Raw genomic sequence first — 16,887 nt, forward strand, 5'->3', positions numbered from 1 at the left:
ACCACGAATTACGCCATAATTGCGTGTCTGTGACAAGGTATATCGACTAAGATGATACTTTCGGTGGATGTCGCTTAACCGTAAGCATTATTAACACGTTCGCAGCGGTGACTTTCCTCGGAGGCTTCTCTATTTGACAACACGGATAAATTATACTCTGACGTGGACTTTCATATCTGGTGACACGGAAAATATTAGACATTTCGTTCGCGTTCTGCGCATTTCGATAAAAATAGTAGGGAAAATTACGATGATATCTTCTCGGTCTGCAACGAAAATTCAATCAAGTATGGATTGAAATGCGTCACATGACGCACGTTCCGCAGTGAACGAGTTTAAAGTTCGCGAAAAGTTCGCTGGATTCAAAAATCTGTCCATTCGGTCGAAAATATGTAGCCGAGAGCTATGACTATCGATCGATTGGTGGAATGTGATTGGATGCGCAAAGATGGTCGACGTCAGGGATGGGTAAAATTTTATTCAAATAATAGAAGATGTAAGCACTGGTCGCAAGGTTTATTCGATCATAATTTCATTCTATGATCGAAAGCTATTATTTCTATTTAACGGGCGACGGATAAACGTTAAAATTTTGCTTGTTGAAATTTAATTTGTAATAACCGTCGGACAAACGAATCATCGAGGCTCGAGTACTTTGGTATCGAATTGTTTGAAAATTTATCGACACGTGACCGCATCAGTCCCATCGCTAATTCCATCGACTCAACCACGTATTTCCTACTCCTCGGATCAGGGATGGGGCAACATTCGATTGATTTTCTAATTGAAATACATCTACATGGCGAATACGCGTATTGAATGCTTAGAACAGGTGACAAATAACCTGACACTGTATGCTCTGCGACGGTCAAATATCGACATTTCGTTCCATTCCGTATCCAATTATGCTGTCAAATATTAAACACGTCCGTTGTCTGAAATACAACGAAACGTAGAACACATTTTTTTTTTGCGTGTGATACTCCTCTTTAGAGAGACAGGACGATGCACAGTACTAGAAAACCGACGTCTGACTGCGGGAAACTATAAATCCACCTAACCGTTGACTTCGACGCATCCATCACTGTACTTAAATAAATAAAATGACGATATTTCAACTTCGAAGGGCTGTTTCGCTTCTTGAAATTAAAATTGGGCAATTACAAAAATATCTATTGCCCCGAATTACACTTGTGTCAGTATTCATGTTGACACGCAAGGTTCTATTATAAATAATCAAAATTAAGTTAATAACATAAGTGTAGATGTGCTTATTGAAGTTTAACAAACAGCAGAAAATACGTGAAATGCAAACTAATTCCTATGCACATGAATTATGTAATATTCTAATCGAAAAATAAAACGTAATACATGTCAACTTACTTTTCGACGATAGAACAATTCAAGAATTTTTACTTGAAAATTCTAGACTAATATTATCAGTTCGGTTTCTCCTTCGATACTGATGCATCGTCGATGTGGGGGGGGGGGGGGCAAGAATAAACGATAAAAGGCACACGCCTAATTTCAAACAAAAGTGAGATACGTAAGAATGTCTAAAAATTGAAGGTGTCAACATGACGCAACGCGAATTGGTCGTTCGAATATTTATGGAAGTTTATCGTGCCCGATCCTTGCTTCGAACCACCTTTTTTGGATTCCGAGCGACGAAAACGCGTTGCTCGCGTTCTTTTGTTGCAGACGACGATTCCGGGGAGAAAACTGTCAGCGTGCTTTTGGCCGGCGAGGAATCCGAACTAACATTCATCGATCACTCTTGCGCAGAAATGACGGTAAGTTGCGAATCGCGCGCGATCGAGGAAAAGGATCGACGGATCCTCAGAGACGCGTCGGTTTCTCCTACGACTTCGCCATCGTGGGCGTTTCCCTTCATCGGAATTCTATCAAGTTCAACGGTTCCGTGGTTCGACAAAAATTGTCTTCTCCAATGTACGACGCGATCAATATATGAACCGTTCATTACGAAAGCGATGGTAAAGCAACTTTGTTTCGAGATATAAAAGGTTCTGCGATTCGGTCGATTAGCGCTAATTGGCTCGTTATATTCTCTCGACGATAAGTAAATTTATTAGCTCTTTAATCGATATACTATTCGGCCACCCCTGAGAAAAATTTTCATAGGAGATTCTAGAGTTCAAAATAAGACGAAAATCAAGAATACTAATTTGTCGATGGAGGCTCCGTTAAAAAGTTATTAACGTTTAAAGTTCTGCCCGTACTGAATTTTCTTCTAGAAAGTGGGTAGGATTTCGGGGGTAGGTCTATTCACCAAAAATGATTGTAATTGACCCCCGCTGCCGAAAATAATTTTTCCAGAATGATTTGAAATTTTTCAATTTAATTCTTTAATAACTTTTTAATGAAGCCTCAGTCAAGAAATTGATATTCTTGATTTTCGTCTTATTTTGGCCTCCAGAATCTTCCATTAAAATTTTTCTCAGGGATGGCCGAATACCCTGTATGTAGATGTTATCATTAAAGTATAATTTCTGTAATTGACGAAAGGAACTGACGCCATTTTCGTAATTTATCGAAACTCTAAAGCGTGGGCCAACGTTTCGTTCGAGATAAGTAAACAGTACTTAGTTATGTTTTTTTTTGATAATGGAAAGCCGCGAAAGTCAGTCTGGTCAGAGTACTTTTTACTCGTTTTCTTTTTTCTCAGAAGTAGGCAAGGACATCGAGAACATCAGAAAGTAGCAACGACTCTGTTTTTACTCTCCAATTTATTTTTTGTCCCTCCTTTATCGTTAAAACGCTCTTCTGTACAGGGCGTCCCACTTAACTCGACGACCTTAAACATTTCTGTTGCTGTTCGCGATACGAAGAAACGTCGAGGAAGAAAATTCTTTTCTTACGCGGGTTCCGTACGTTTTCGTCGTGATGTGACAGCTGATGTCAAGAAAAGTGCAATAGCGTATGACAAGACCTTCGCGTAACCTTGGCTAGGAAAAATCCAATATTCGAGCCCCTTATATATTCCCGTTGATTTTCGATGATACGAATAACCATCAGGGGATGAAAATGTTTGATTCGAGGGGACAGAATGAATTTAAGCCGACGCGATCGTAAGAAAACCTCGTTGGCGCTAAAACTTCTATATGAAAGTGTACTTTTAAAAGAGTTTCTCCATTTCTTTAAAATATGGACTTCCATAACGAACAGCTCGAATTTATTACACGCGACGCGAAACAACTGATCGTGAAATTTAAATCAATTTTTCCACCCTCAAAATTTTACTCTATGCTCAAAATAAAGAAAATATAGTTTTATGGTTACTTCAATTAACACTTTCACTTATGATACTAGAAAAATTTATCCTCAAGTTAAGACGTTGACGAAAATTAATTTGGATAGAATTTATGAATTTTAACAAGGTTACAAAAATATGTACCGAAACAAATTTTAGGTTATGTGGCTTACAATGGTCTAAAATCAAAATTTTACTTTTACAGAATATTATACGGTTTTGATCTGGCAGTGAAAGTGTTAATATAAACGAGTTGTTTCTATTAATTTTCGAATTGCACTTTGTTCAAAATGTTTTTTTAATAAATTTCGGTTACGTTTATAGACTTTTCTTCAGGTAAGATAATATTCTCGGTTCGTATAAAAATAGCGTCGTGCGTATTCAAATTTATACGGCGTCCTAAACCCACATAGTGGTTATTCAATTGGATACACATGGCGGCTAACGTGTTAAGATCGTAAAAAGGTCATGTTGAACGTGGTTCTAGAAATTCCTTCTTCCCGAAATATAATCGCTTCTTACAAATGCTTTAAACTCGAAAATTTGACAGTCGATCTAAAGTAGAATAAAAATTCACGTTTAAATTTCCAAATTCCAAAATAATTATATGTATTTCTCTCGTGTAAAAAGTATCACCTCCATTTTTATTTAATTCCACGGCTGGAGGTTGCTCCAGGAAAGGGACGCAAAATGTTACCGACTAAATAAATTACGCGTCAAGGATTTTCTCACGAGGAAAGATTAAATGACAAAAAGAATTTTCATTCGGATCCTTTTCACTCGAAATGCATCGAACGCGTTCTTGAAAGGGTTAGGTCTAGCAGAACAAAGGCTCCCGGAGTTCGATCGCCTGTGTCGGTTACGTTCTGTATACGTTCCTGAACGTGTTTCGTGGGTGTGTGTATCAATTTCGTTCAGAACTTGGAATAATTGGAATAACTAGCGATAACGTAAAACATAGAAAAGGGGAGCAACGCGGTCGGGCGAGCAACATTAATCGGTTAGCGGCAAGCGCGTTAGCTGGGCTCGGCGATTGACAAGCATCGAGCCATAACGACCGGTCAACCATAAAAGCGGCCCGATGATCGATCAACCCGTGTTGCTCTAGTCGATGAGATTGACTACTTCGTTCGCCTCGAAGCTTTTTCCCTTTAAATCCAACAAACACAACAGTCAGCGTCCGATAACCGATTCAGGGAATTTCTCCAACCGATCCGGCGAGTCCCAGCCATTATTTTTCCCCGATAGTATCGCGTTTCATCTACGAACGCTGAAAATTTTAACGAGAACGACGAACGTACGACTCGTTAAAAAAATCATCGATGCCGCGGAAACACGACGTAACGAATATTAAATTCTGTTTCGAGCTCGGTAAACCGGCCACTAAAACGCTCGCAATGTTGATGGAAGTTTATGGCGATAATTGCACGTCCCATACGCCGGTAATTGATGGGTATGGACGCATCAAAGACGACTAGGTCGCTCGAGGTCGGCGAACAGTGACGAACTCGTGCAGGAAGTGCGTGAACTCGACGTTATCGATTCGAGCGTGACAGTGAGCTAGTTTGCGCCAACCGTTCGACGACGCGGATCGGTTGCTTGACTCGTAATAAAAACGATGGCGTATCGAATTGGTACCCATCGAGGCTTATTAACCCCCGACTGACATCGTGAGTTCACGAAATTGTTTCGATGTTGCAAAATATCGTCGAACGAACAGCAACCACTCTTTCCTATAATTCCTTTTACCTTCTACAGTCTATTATACGCTCGGAATAGAATTCTTCGTTCACAATTATTTTTGAAATATGTGAAATATGTCCTAATTACAGTTAAGAGCAAAACTGAACACACATATGAAATTTTTGCGTAAATAATATTTTATTCATTGTTTGCATGTAGAATACAAAAGAAACGAAATATACAGTATTAAGTGCAATGTTTTAACCTTCCAAAAAATTTTCAACAATCGTAATATCCTTATTATTTTAACAACTTATTGTTTTGCACCGCGTTAGAACTGTTATTGCTACGAACTGTGAACACAATTTTTGTAAATAACGCCCGGCAGTATCTGTCACCGGGAGCACTCTAGTAGTTAAGTTCATTGCTGTTTGTGGAGTGATACGTATTAACATTCTGCCATGAAGCCATTATCTAAAATTATGAATGATAATATTATTTTCCAATTAAAATCTGGCTTATCGACACGAAAAGTTGCTGGAAGGTTTGCTGTTAGTCAGGCAGTAGTGCATTAAATACGGAAACGATATTGCAATGACGTTCCTACATCTTTTGGAGGTCGTCCAAAATTATTATCTTGTCAGGACAAGCGACGATTAAGAAAGTATATTACATCAGAAGTCACTCATTTCATACTCCTTGTCTCGCTGTCCCTAGTTACCCATTCCTTCTTGAACAAAACACTTTCAACCCATTTGCACATAAATTACAATACAAATCTCCTACAGTATATTTCGTTTCTTTTCAAAAATTCCGTATGTGTGTTCAGTTTTGCTCTTAAATGTGGTACTTTAAGGACAATCGTTGTGCAAAAGTACATCGAAAATGGAGCGTTGTGCTTGGGGTTTTAGTAAGATCGTCGTTGGTGGTTTCGTTGAATAACGACTAGGCTTAAGCTATTGCAATTGGAATTCGTTTCTTTTTACAGCCAGAAACTTGCATAGCGACGTACGAGCCGCACGCGTACTGTGTCGTCTACTCGACGACCGATCGAACCTCGGTATGTGTAGCCGAAGAGGTTCTGCAAACTCTTTGGTGCAGCGATCACGTATCGGCTCGAGCGGTAATCCTTGTTGGAAACAAAGTCGACCTCGTTCGCAGTCGATTGGTTTCGACCGCAGGTAAGAGGCCGAGTCCCCTGCCCTCGCTGATAAATCCGTGCAGCAGCCTTGAAGCTGATATACGCGAAATACGCGGAATCATCGCGTGCGTTCGTTTCGTGCCAGCATTATCACGCCCTTTCGTTGCTTCGCGCTTTAACCGTTACCTCGACTTTCCTTCCAATGTTCGCGTGTATCAACCGACAAGAGAATTTTGTTACGAAATCATCGTAGATGGAAAACAAAAGAAAATTTCAACACACCTTCTGGGAATAACAATTAACCCCTTGACGTACGATTTAATGTAATTTTTCAAACGTATACTATTTAATTTTGTTTAAATTTGTTCGTACGTGGAATGGCCACGAAAAAGAATAGACCTGTTTTACGGATATCTCGTGGATGTTAAAGTGTGTTGATTTTAGTATATAAGACTCGATGATGAACGAGTAGCTATCGTACAGTAAGGGGTTAATATTAGCAAGCGTCGTTTCGAGCATTTCGAAATCATTTCGATCCAAAACACTAATATTTTTACGATCCTCTTTGGCAATGTATAAATTCCGAAAGTAATCGTTTTGTGTTAACAAAAAAATGCGGCAAGCCAGCAATCCGAAATAAACGACTCGTTTGTTTTGCAGAGGGAAAATGTATGGCCACATCCTACGATTGCAAGTTCATCGAGACGTCCGTGGGGATTAATCACAACGTTGACGAGCTTCTGGTAGGCTTGCTGACGCAAATTCGCTTGAAGCTCGAGAATCCCGAAAGAACGAGGGACCTCTTCCGGAAGAGATCGCGAAAGAATCGTAGCAAATCGCCGTTAGGGTCTTGCTCCGAAAACAATTCGCCGAAAAAGTATCGCGGTAGTCGTACGAGTACAAGTCTGAAGGTACGAAATTTATTGGGTAAGGTGTGGGCGAGAGACAGCAAGTCCAAGAGTTGTGAGAATTTACACGTTCTTTAAAAATCGCCCGTCTTCGTATCGTTCTCTATCTTTAACCTTGCCTTCTTGCTACGGAAACCATCTTTTCTATCCTCGACCCTTTTGTCGTTTTCTCGTCTGTCATCGCTTCGATCGCGTGTCCTTTCCGTTCGCACTTTTCGCCACTTTGCTACTACGAGTTTGTTCGTTCGGTCGCGTGAACCGACAACTCTGGATTTCGCATCGCGGAAACATTAAGGCGCAAACACGATATTGTCACGTTATGCGAACGCACGAAACCCCCAATCCCTGAAATATATCTCTACGAGAGATTTATGGGCGAAAGATCTGATGTTCCTTTCTCTCGATCGTAAATTGAGTTGTTATTGATTTGATAATTATATTTACTACATCAAGAAATAATAGAAACTCCACAATGGTTGTGAAAACGAAACTTTCAATCGTTTTGCTTCCACAATTATTGAGGAATTATTACTATTCTTGAACCGTACCAAGTTGAAATTGTTATATTTGTCGAGTACAGAAAATCATAAAAATCCAAGTAACGTATTCCTCTAATTTTCTCGAAAGATAATTTAGAAATAAATGGTATATGCGAAAGTGATACGAAGTAAATATACTCCTACGATTGTTAAATCCCGATGATACACTGATACGAAGAGATGTTTGATCCACATCTCCTAAATTAAATATTTTCTTTCGTCCCTGTTCCAAGGGTCGCATCCCCTACTTTGAAAAACATTGACTCGCGCGACACGCGTTACATAACGCCACGTGACACGTGTGATGACACGTTATCCATCATTTTTAAATCTTTGCTCGAATCTAGTCACACTGTTTGCAGAATATTCGGACCTCTGGCTTTTAAATAGAAAATAAGGGACATTTTGTTCGAACAATGGATAATCGATAAAATCGATACAGAGCAATTTATTCTTGACATCCGTTCGATAGAGCAGTTAAATTTTTATTTTTATTCGATGACTAATGATGGAACAGTCATTCATCCAAATTTTACCCATCTCTGTATGTGGTAAACAACAAAATATAATTCTAAACTCGTGTTTACGCATGTGACGTGCCAATAATGTATTTTCGCCTTTATCTTTTCCCGCACCAAACCACTAATCTCTCCACCCTTGTCGATACTTTTCTCTCGCGATCATTCCCGTTACCGTACCACCGTTTCTTCATTATGACGATAAATAGGGAACGCGATTAATCTCTTCGTAAGTCCGAACAAGCGTGTCTCTAGTTTCAAAGCTTCCAGTAACATTTTGGTTTTCTTGATACCAAAGAATATAACAAAAGACAGCGTAAAGGATATTTTTCGTTTATATTTGTGGGAAGAAAAGTATTCTACAGCAGTTTTATTTATGAAAACGATAATAGGCTACCGAGCGATCGATAACATCGAGAAAATAAAAATTTAACGCGTCGAGTGCTCGGTGAATTTTTCATACTTTTTGATTCATGGTGAACGTCCCGCATTCGGTCAAATTACTAAATCAATATTAGAAACGTTCAATATTTCAATGGTGTAATTATTTTACTCAGCGAGTGTATACATCGGTCAGTGCAATAAAACCATTCGTAAATGTCACACAACATCGTTGAACGCCTGGTTTGCACTATTATTCTTTGCATAATCGAGGAAAAATTATACAATACTCTAATACTAAACTAATAACGCGTTTGTTCGGACCAACGAAGTGTCGAATTCCATCAACGAACGAGCAATTATTAAAATCATTTTTAAACAATAAACGCGTTCGCGGCTCCGTATTGTTTCGAAACGACGACAACCAAAACGGATTAAAGAACCGGAAGAACGGAAGGAAAACAATTTAGCGGAAACAGACGTTGTAAAATTCGCTCGCGAGCAACGCGGCCGGAACATTTCCAGCGGTTGAATCGCTAGATCACGCGACTCACGTTGGAACGTAAACCGCGCACGATGAAATCTCATTTCGCTTTTTATTCATCGATCGGAAGTGAGGCTAATACAGTTTGCTAAATATGTAGTACGAACACACGCACGTGGATCGATACGATCGATACGAACTTAAATACCCGGAACGAGCACAAGTATATGCATACGCACACGTTTGCAAATACGTAGATCGACTATGCACGTATAACATGTATAATACTAACAATTTACATACACACTCGACGCGCGTAAACGCGACTCCGGCTCGCACTTATGCATGCATGCACACTGTACACGCGCACGCACGTACTTACGCACGCAACGATTAAATTTTCCGATAGAATGTTCGCGATCCCAAGATTCTCGTCGTTGTACGCGTCTAAACGCAGACGTTTCGTATCGTTGGACCCGTTTTTGTATCCAATGTAAGGGAATTTATGCAAGAATATATTAAAATAAACGCGAATCGCGGTATAGTACGTTCCGCGAGACGATAATCTGGACTCGGAACAAAATAACTGCGGACCAGGGTTTATCGTTCCTTATAATTCGATCAAGAACAACGATTTCTTCGAAATTTTCTCATGACAATACAAAACACTCGTATACATCGCATATTGTCATCTAGATTTACGACGATGTTGAAATGGTTACGAGAGGGGCACATTTTGATGATATAAGTTTTCTTGTAGGCGAACGTGTAGAGAACATATTAAGGTCACAAAGGTTTTTTTATTGTTTCAATTGATACACCTTGATATTCTTTATAAAATATTTTGATTTCGATGATTCCTTCGTTAATGTTACGATGATTTTATTTCGGAAAAGGATTATTTTACGGTCATTTGCATCATATTCATTGAATCGATAAATTAATGATTCGATCACACTGTGTAACATATTTGGTGTTACTCAGTACGATCCCTTATATTTATCATTGCATTTTTCAAGTTGAACCATTCTCAAATGTTTACATTTCATAACGCGGTTGAATACAATCGAATACAAGAAAACACATCAGAACGCGTCCCTCTCTAAACCATTCAATTTCGTCTGAAACGTTTACAATATTACATAAATACTAGTATTCGTACTTTTAAGAACATCAATCTGGATCCTCGCGCGTTATTGCGAACTCGTTGCCTCTAAATAAAACAATAGCGTTGCGCAAGGTTACCTAATTTATAATTTGCGTCCGGACGAGTTGAATTGGGTCTGGTTCACGGTAATACGACGGTAATCGAAGTATAATAGTACGACCTTTTGCAATTGTAACGTACCTACGTTACCATCCTTAAGTAGAGTGTCGATCAGAGACGGCGAAACTTTTATTCGCGTAATAAAGAAACAAATGACAACCTACCGTATACCGATTTATCATTTTTATTTAGTAAGACCCGGAGAAATAGTTGTTTTATTGTCTGTTTCATCCAGATAAGAATTTTGTCGACGGGCTGACGAAATTTTGGTCACGCGACAAGCTCTGTTTACGTCCGACTGCATCTTCTCGTAGAACGTACTATACAGAAATGCGTACTTGTTGAACGGTTGGTTCGCTTAACCATAGCGTGACACCTTCGTCTCGGTAATATTCAGAGAACGAAAATCAAAGGGAAGCTTAACGTATTTGGTACCAACGTTGAAATTAGAAAATCGAGAATCGTAGTTACTCTTCGTCACCCTTTCCTCCGTGCCTAACACTAACCTTTTCCCCCACACCTTGTTCTCCTTCTGTTCTACGAGCAAACGAGTCACTCGATGTCCTCCTTTTCTCATTGTACGTTCGATGTATTGCTGTCCTATTGTGCAATGTAAACGCAGAAGTAAATTAAATAAGCGATCTATGTTCTTCAGAATTGTATAGACGGTGCGTAGATAAAGGTAGCTGATTCTGGTTGCCATCGAATTTTATTGCACGTTAGACAAAGAGTGGATGGTTCTAGTAAATACATATTAAATTAGCGTGCGAGAACTCGCGCAGGAATACACACTCGAGCTTCAGACGTTCCACGTTTCGTGCATTTTCATCGAACGGGGCGCTCGAAGTGGCAATAATCGAGGTTCTACTGCGAGGCGCGAGAAATTCCTGAGCGAGATTTTGAACACGCGTACACGGTCCCGTGATTATGGCGTATTTCAGAAGTTTCGTTCGTTGATTCTTCCGGCAATTCTGCCTTGTTCGAATAGCATATCGCGACAATCTTCTGGAATGCCACAGTCACGACGACCCTAACGATTAATGCGTAAAACAAATGTATTCGGACGCTTCGAGTACACGAGCGACCGCTTAACTACGTAGTCGTTAAGGATTGCACCCGTCTACGAAGAATCGCGATTTCTTTTTGAAACTTCGACTAATGGTTCACCGATATTGGCTTCGCCTATGCTTCGAGGCGTGACCGGTCTTCGATCGATCTCAGCTTTTACGATATTGACCGATATATATATATCTTATCGACAGGGACTTTCAGAGTATTGTATCTGAATTCGCACGAACACGTAACAACAATTCGTCGCGCGAGAAGAGAACACGAATTCACGACGATTCGCATCCGTTCTCTTTCTGTAAGAGAGAGGCCGTGTTCCCGCCTGTGCAACGCCGGCGTTCCAAACATTTAAAGAAAAAAAAGAAAGGAGAAATACTGTTGCTTCGTTCCTCTGTTCTGTATTCTAACCACGTTCAAACTAATGACTTTTCCGAATTTCCAGAGCAAATTTTTAATCGAGGCGGTGCCTTAACCTCGACACTTTCGAAGAGGAATCAAAAACACGGATTAAAAACGTTGCGTTGATGTTATGAAATTCTCAGTTACGAATTTGTTCTGAAAAGGACAAAAAATTACTGTTTTATATTCGAAACAGTTAAACGCGATTCCCACTGGTGCTCGAGGGATGCACTAAATAGCGCCCACGTTCAATAGAAAATATTATAAATTAATCGTAACTGTTGCTTGTTGTTATGAAACATCGATCATCATAGAAATTAGCTCAACAAGCTTGGTTAAAATTATTTTATTTTAACGTTCCGACCATCGACTGATTTTAAATTTTTTCGATAATATTCACGTTTGTTGCCATGCTACAGAAAATTGAAAATAATATAAGAATAAGTAAACTAATAAACAGTACCACGGAACTTCCAGTTTTCACACATATTCAATTTCCCAGGAGGAATACGTTTCCACGAACTAAAACGAAGATAATTAATTAAATCGACAGCTATATACGAACTGGAAATTGTTAGCATTCGTGACAAATGACAATTGTCCTAGGTAATTAAATTCTCTTCATCTGTATATAAATTTCACTCTCTTTAATTTACTTCAATTGTTTCATAATTTATACAGGGTGTTCGGCCACCCCTGGGAAAAATTTTAATGGGAGATTCTAGAGGCCAAAATAAGACGAAAATCAAGAATACCAATTTGTTGATGGAGGCTTCGTTAAAAAGTTATTAACAATTACATTAAAAAATTTCAAATCGTTCTAAAAAAATTATTTCCGACTGCAAGGATCGATTATAATCATTTTGATGAATAGATATACCCCGGAAATCCTACCCAGTTTGGAGAAAAAAATTCGAGAAGGTGTAAAATTTTTCAACAAAATTAAAAAATTTTAAATCGTTCTAAAAAAATTATTTTTAGCTAGGGAGATCAATTACAATAATTTTTGGTCATTAGACATACCCTCGAAATCCTACCCACTTTCTAGAAAAAAATTCAGTACGGGTGGAACTTTAAACGTTAATAACTTCTTAACGAAGTCACCATCAACAAATTGGTATTCTTGATTTTCGTCTTATTTTGGCCTCTAGAATCTCCCATTAAAATTTTTCCCAGGGGTGGCCGAACACCCTGTATGGTTAATACGATTTTAATTTTTTGTTATTCTACACATAAAGTAAAACGAACTAAACTATTAATTACTAATTATAATAGTTCCTAACGTTATCCAAATTTACGTTTTGTAGATTTGTGACTACGTTGAAATTTATATAGTACTGATTATTTCTATTTTTATATGGGACGACAACGATTATATACAAGATCCAATTGATGGTCGAAACGTTTAAACAAAATATCATCTGTATATAAATTTCTCGCTCTTTAATTTACTTCAATCGTTTCATAATTTATATGGTTAATACGATTTTAATTTTTTGTCGTCCTACACATAAAGTAAAAAGAACTAAACTATTAATTACTAATTATAATAGTTCCTAACGTTATCCAAATTTACGTTTTGTAGATTTGACGACAACGATTATATACGAGATCCAATTGATGGTCGAAATGTTTAAAGAAAATAACATAAAGTAGGCTTGTTTAACTATTGTTATGACGACACGAAACATTATAATATAGAGTTTACATCGTGCGTTGATACTGGTGGTAAATATCTACATGATTTGTATCAGACGCTCTGTATAAACAATAACGGATCAAAAGTTGCTAAGAAACGTCTGAAAAAGGCGTGTTGAATGTTCGTGTATGTTGAAAAATAGTTGAATTAACGTTAGATTTGTTCGCTCGTGTTTCATTAGAGCCATGTAGATATCTTTACAGATTAGCAAATTGAGTAAAATAGAAATCATTAAATTATGTCGCGCAAAAGAGGGCGAAATTGGGGACTAAAGCAGATACGCATTTTTTAAAACTTTGTATCGATAAGCAAACGTTATTAATAATTCACGAGAAAAAGCATCGTCATAATTGCTTTTTTCCATCGTCTCTTTCGTAAGACCGCATAAACACGCGACGTATTTTTCCATATTCATTTCCATATCTTTGAGAAAATGTTAAGCATTACAGCATGTTGTGTACTTGAAATACTTATATACTTCGTTCGTATCTTATTCGTACTTTTTATAAACTTGATACGCTTGGTGAAAACACAGTCGAATTAAATGTTTAGCGAGTGCTGTTTTAGCCTGTGTACGAAAAATGAGTACGATGACAACGAATATTATTCGACGCGACTTTTATGACGTTTTTTGCACAGATAGAAACATCGAACTATTTCAAATACGAGTCTACTTCATAAAACTATCAATGAGAGAAAACTACCACCGATCGAAACTTGGAATATATTAAAAATATAAAAAATTCTCAATAATAACGATACGATTTTTTATATCAAATTTGTAAGCGTTAGAGTTCGAATAAAATTATAAACAAAGGTTTGAGTAGAAATATGAGACGTATGCTGCTGTTAACCCCCAATTGCGGCACGTATGTATTTAATATCTGTGCAAAATTTTGTCGAAATCGGCGTGTCGCAATTGACTGACATTGTTTTAGTGTCTTGAATTTGTCATGAGCGTTGCTCGAGCACGAACGTCCCCCGAGCACGAGCGGAAGTCACGCGTTAAAATGGACGACGATCGCCCTTAAATGGTACCGAACACGATATTGCGATGCACACGCGCGAAAACGGTCTGAGAAGCGAAAAAAGTGAAGAAAAAAGAAAAAATATACAAAACAAAAGCTCTCTCTCTCCCTCTCTTTAATTTAACGCGCACGAGCGGGTGCGCGTACGGCGCACGCACGCACGCACGCTTTTTCCGTCTCTTTTTCTCCCGTTTTACGACGATACCGTCCTCTGCTCTTCTCTCGATCGTATCAAAGGCGAGAGCAGCGACGTTAAACGCCACGACACGCTCGCGTTTTTCTTTTTAAAAGAAAATCGAGAACGAGAGAGCCATCTAATAGAAAGGACCAAATCGATAAAGATTAAGAAATACGCGAAGAAAAGAAAACGGTGGGGGGGTGGGGAACGACGCAGAAACAATCCCCGTACCTACGAAGGGAAACGATGTTCGGTGACGATTATCCGTCCATCTACGTAAAACTTTCAAGAATCCTTCGTGAACGACGGTCGGGTTTAATTGAAAACGCGTGGAAAATTAAAAAAAAAAAACAAAACAAAGGAGCTTCTCGCGAAGGAGCCGAACACCGTTGCCTGGACCGGTTGGGTCGCGCATCGATCTTCAGATTAAGAATCTCGACGATGATGCGCGGAGAACAAATGGGATATCTTTCGACGGATGTCTCCTTACAATTAGATACATACATACGCGACCAGATACACCGACGGATAACCCACATTGCGGACCATAGCCTATCGATTAGGCGATTTCTTCGATCGACGTTATTACATACATATGTATATCCCTGTACGTACCTGTGCGCGTTGTTATATAACCCATGTAATACCGCGCCGATTTTATTGTCTCTTCTTGTTAGCGTATCGAACATCGTTATTTGCGTGCCGATTGTTGCAATCAGGAAAATTATTTTTCGATTTGTCATCGTTGGGACGCGTGGAGATAATGTCGGGTGAAAGTTTTAAGTTCCGCGACCGACGGATATACTTTGGCTACGTAATCGACGCGCCATCACGATTCCTTTTACCCAATTTGCCTTGATTTACAAACAGGCAGAAACGGTTCCTTCGTTCTTCGCTGTTCATGTTGCAAGAACGTCTTATTAATTAATATTACTTAATTATCATGGAAAAAGAATATTTAAAATTTTTTTTTTTATAAAATGTTTGTAGAAATGTCCTATCCTAAATAATATTGCAAATAAATGGATGTTACAACTTTTATTTTTAATACGCAGATACGGTCGGACAAGTTTAACGGAAGTTGAACGAATTGGGCAAAAACAAAGCGTGATGGCAAGTCGATCGTTTACCCGAATATCTGCCCGTTGCAGAACACTGATTGCAAGTGCAACGAAATTTGCAAATATCCTTCTTATGCCACGAATAACGTCGCTAGCGATGACAATGAATACGATACCGACCAACACACACCGTTACGATGATAACCACTACGGACATTCCATTCGTTTCTATTTGTATTTCTATATCTGTACGTATGTCCAATATATCTGGAGAAAATTTGAACGATCGTTTTATCGAGCTTGTATTACGCCCCCGCGTGTATACGTATACCTTGGCTTGAGACGTACCGATGTTCTCTGAATCGACAGGTTGTAACGCCCGAAATTTATTTCCCTTTTCCGTTTACCATACAATCAGGAGGAAAACCAGTTGGACATCATCCAAGAAATCATTAAAATAAAAAATTCAAGCATCGAACAGAGGTAAATAGCATTGCTTTCTCAAAACTGGATTTTCGAACGATGTTGATGGTATGAAATGATTGTAGCTATCCTATAGATCACGGACAAAAAGTGCCCGGAAATGTGTCTATACTATACAGACCACACGGAATACATGTATAATCGGTGAAATAAAGACACGCCATTTTTCTCATTTTCCTCGTCTCCTCAATCAGTCATCGGCGCGGAATATTTTTTACGAAATTGATAAACAATAAAGTACATATACAGGGTGCTCGGCCACCCCTGGGAAAAATTTTAATGGAAGATTCTAGAGGCCAAAATAAGACGAAAATCAAGAAAGCGAGAACCAGAGAACAAGCGAACGAGAAAAAGTTATTAAGGAAAGATATATGTATTTCAGATAGTTGGAATAAACGTCCACTCGTCTTAAATTCAAACAACCCGTGAGTGGACCATTCTTTCTTTCGCAACGCTAATTTATAAAATAAAAAACTATACACGAGTGGTGCTTGTTATTCGTAAAATGAACCACACAGGGTTCCTTTATTAATCAAATCGCGTGCACCCATATCCAATCCTGCGCAACACTAATTTTAATAACGACGTTGAGCCATTCGAGGCTTTACAGAATCCCAGTCTGCTTCTTGATGATCCTAGTGCAGTGGCTAGCGTTTTGGCCAGCGTTTTGGGCATTGAATCGCAACTCTAATTAATAAAAAACGCGACAGGTCAAGATCGCAACGCTAATTTAGAATATAAAAACTCAAAACGCGATTTATAACAATAAAAGCAACTGC

At 38.7% G+C, this 16,887-nt stretch overlaps 2 protein-coding genes across 5 annotated transcripts in view; one reads left to right on the forward strand and one right to left on the reverse strand.

Annotated features, from left to right (window-relative positions):
- Positions 1 to 16,887, reverse strand: part of LOC143347068 (5'-3' exonuclease PLD3) — an 80,162-nt gene that overhangs the window by 60,816 nt on the left and 2,459 nt on the right. The gene's annotated exons all lie outside the window — the stretch shown is intronic.
- Positions 1 to 16,887, forward strand: part of LOC143347066 (uncharacterized) — a 97,721-nt gene that overhangs the window by 23,581 nt on the left and 57,253 nt on the right. For 3 of the 4 annotated variants that reach the window (XM_076775922.1, XM_076775923.1, XM_076775924.1), the window contains 3 exons: positions 1,702 to 1,793; positions 5,943 to 6,135; positions 6,756 to 15,902. In XM_076775922.1, coding sequence (XP_076632037.1) covers positions 1,702 to 1,793; positions 5,943 to 6,135; positions 6,756 to 7,081 — 611 coding nt within the window. In that variant the 3' untranslated portion in view covers positions 7,082 to 15,902. Of the gene's footprint in view, positions 1 to 1,701; positions 1,794 to 5,942; positions 6,136 to 6,755; positions 15,903 to 16,887 lie in introns of those variants that run through there. The other variant, XR_013080553.1, reaches the window with a different exon arrangement.

Source organism: Colletes latitarsis, chromosome 10 (assembly GCF_051014445.1).
Source record: "Colletes latitarsis isolate SP2378_abdomen chromosome 10, iyColLati1, whole genome shotgun sequence".
In the NCBI taxonomy this organism is placed as follows: Eukaryota; Metazoa; Arthropoda; class Insecta; order Hymenoptera; family Colletidae; genus Colletes; species Colletes latitarsis.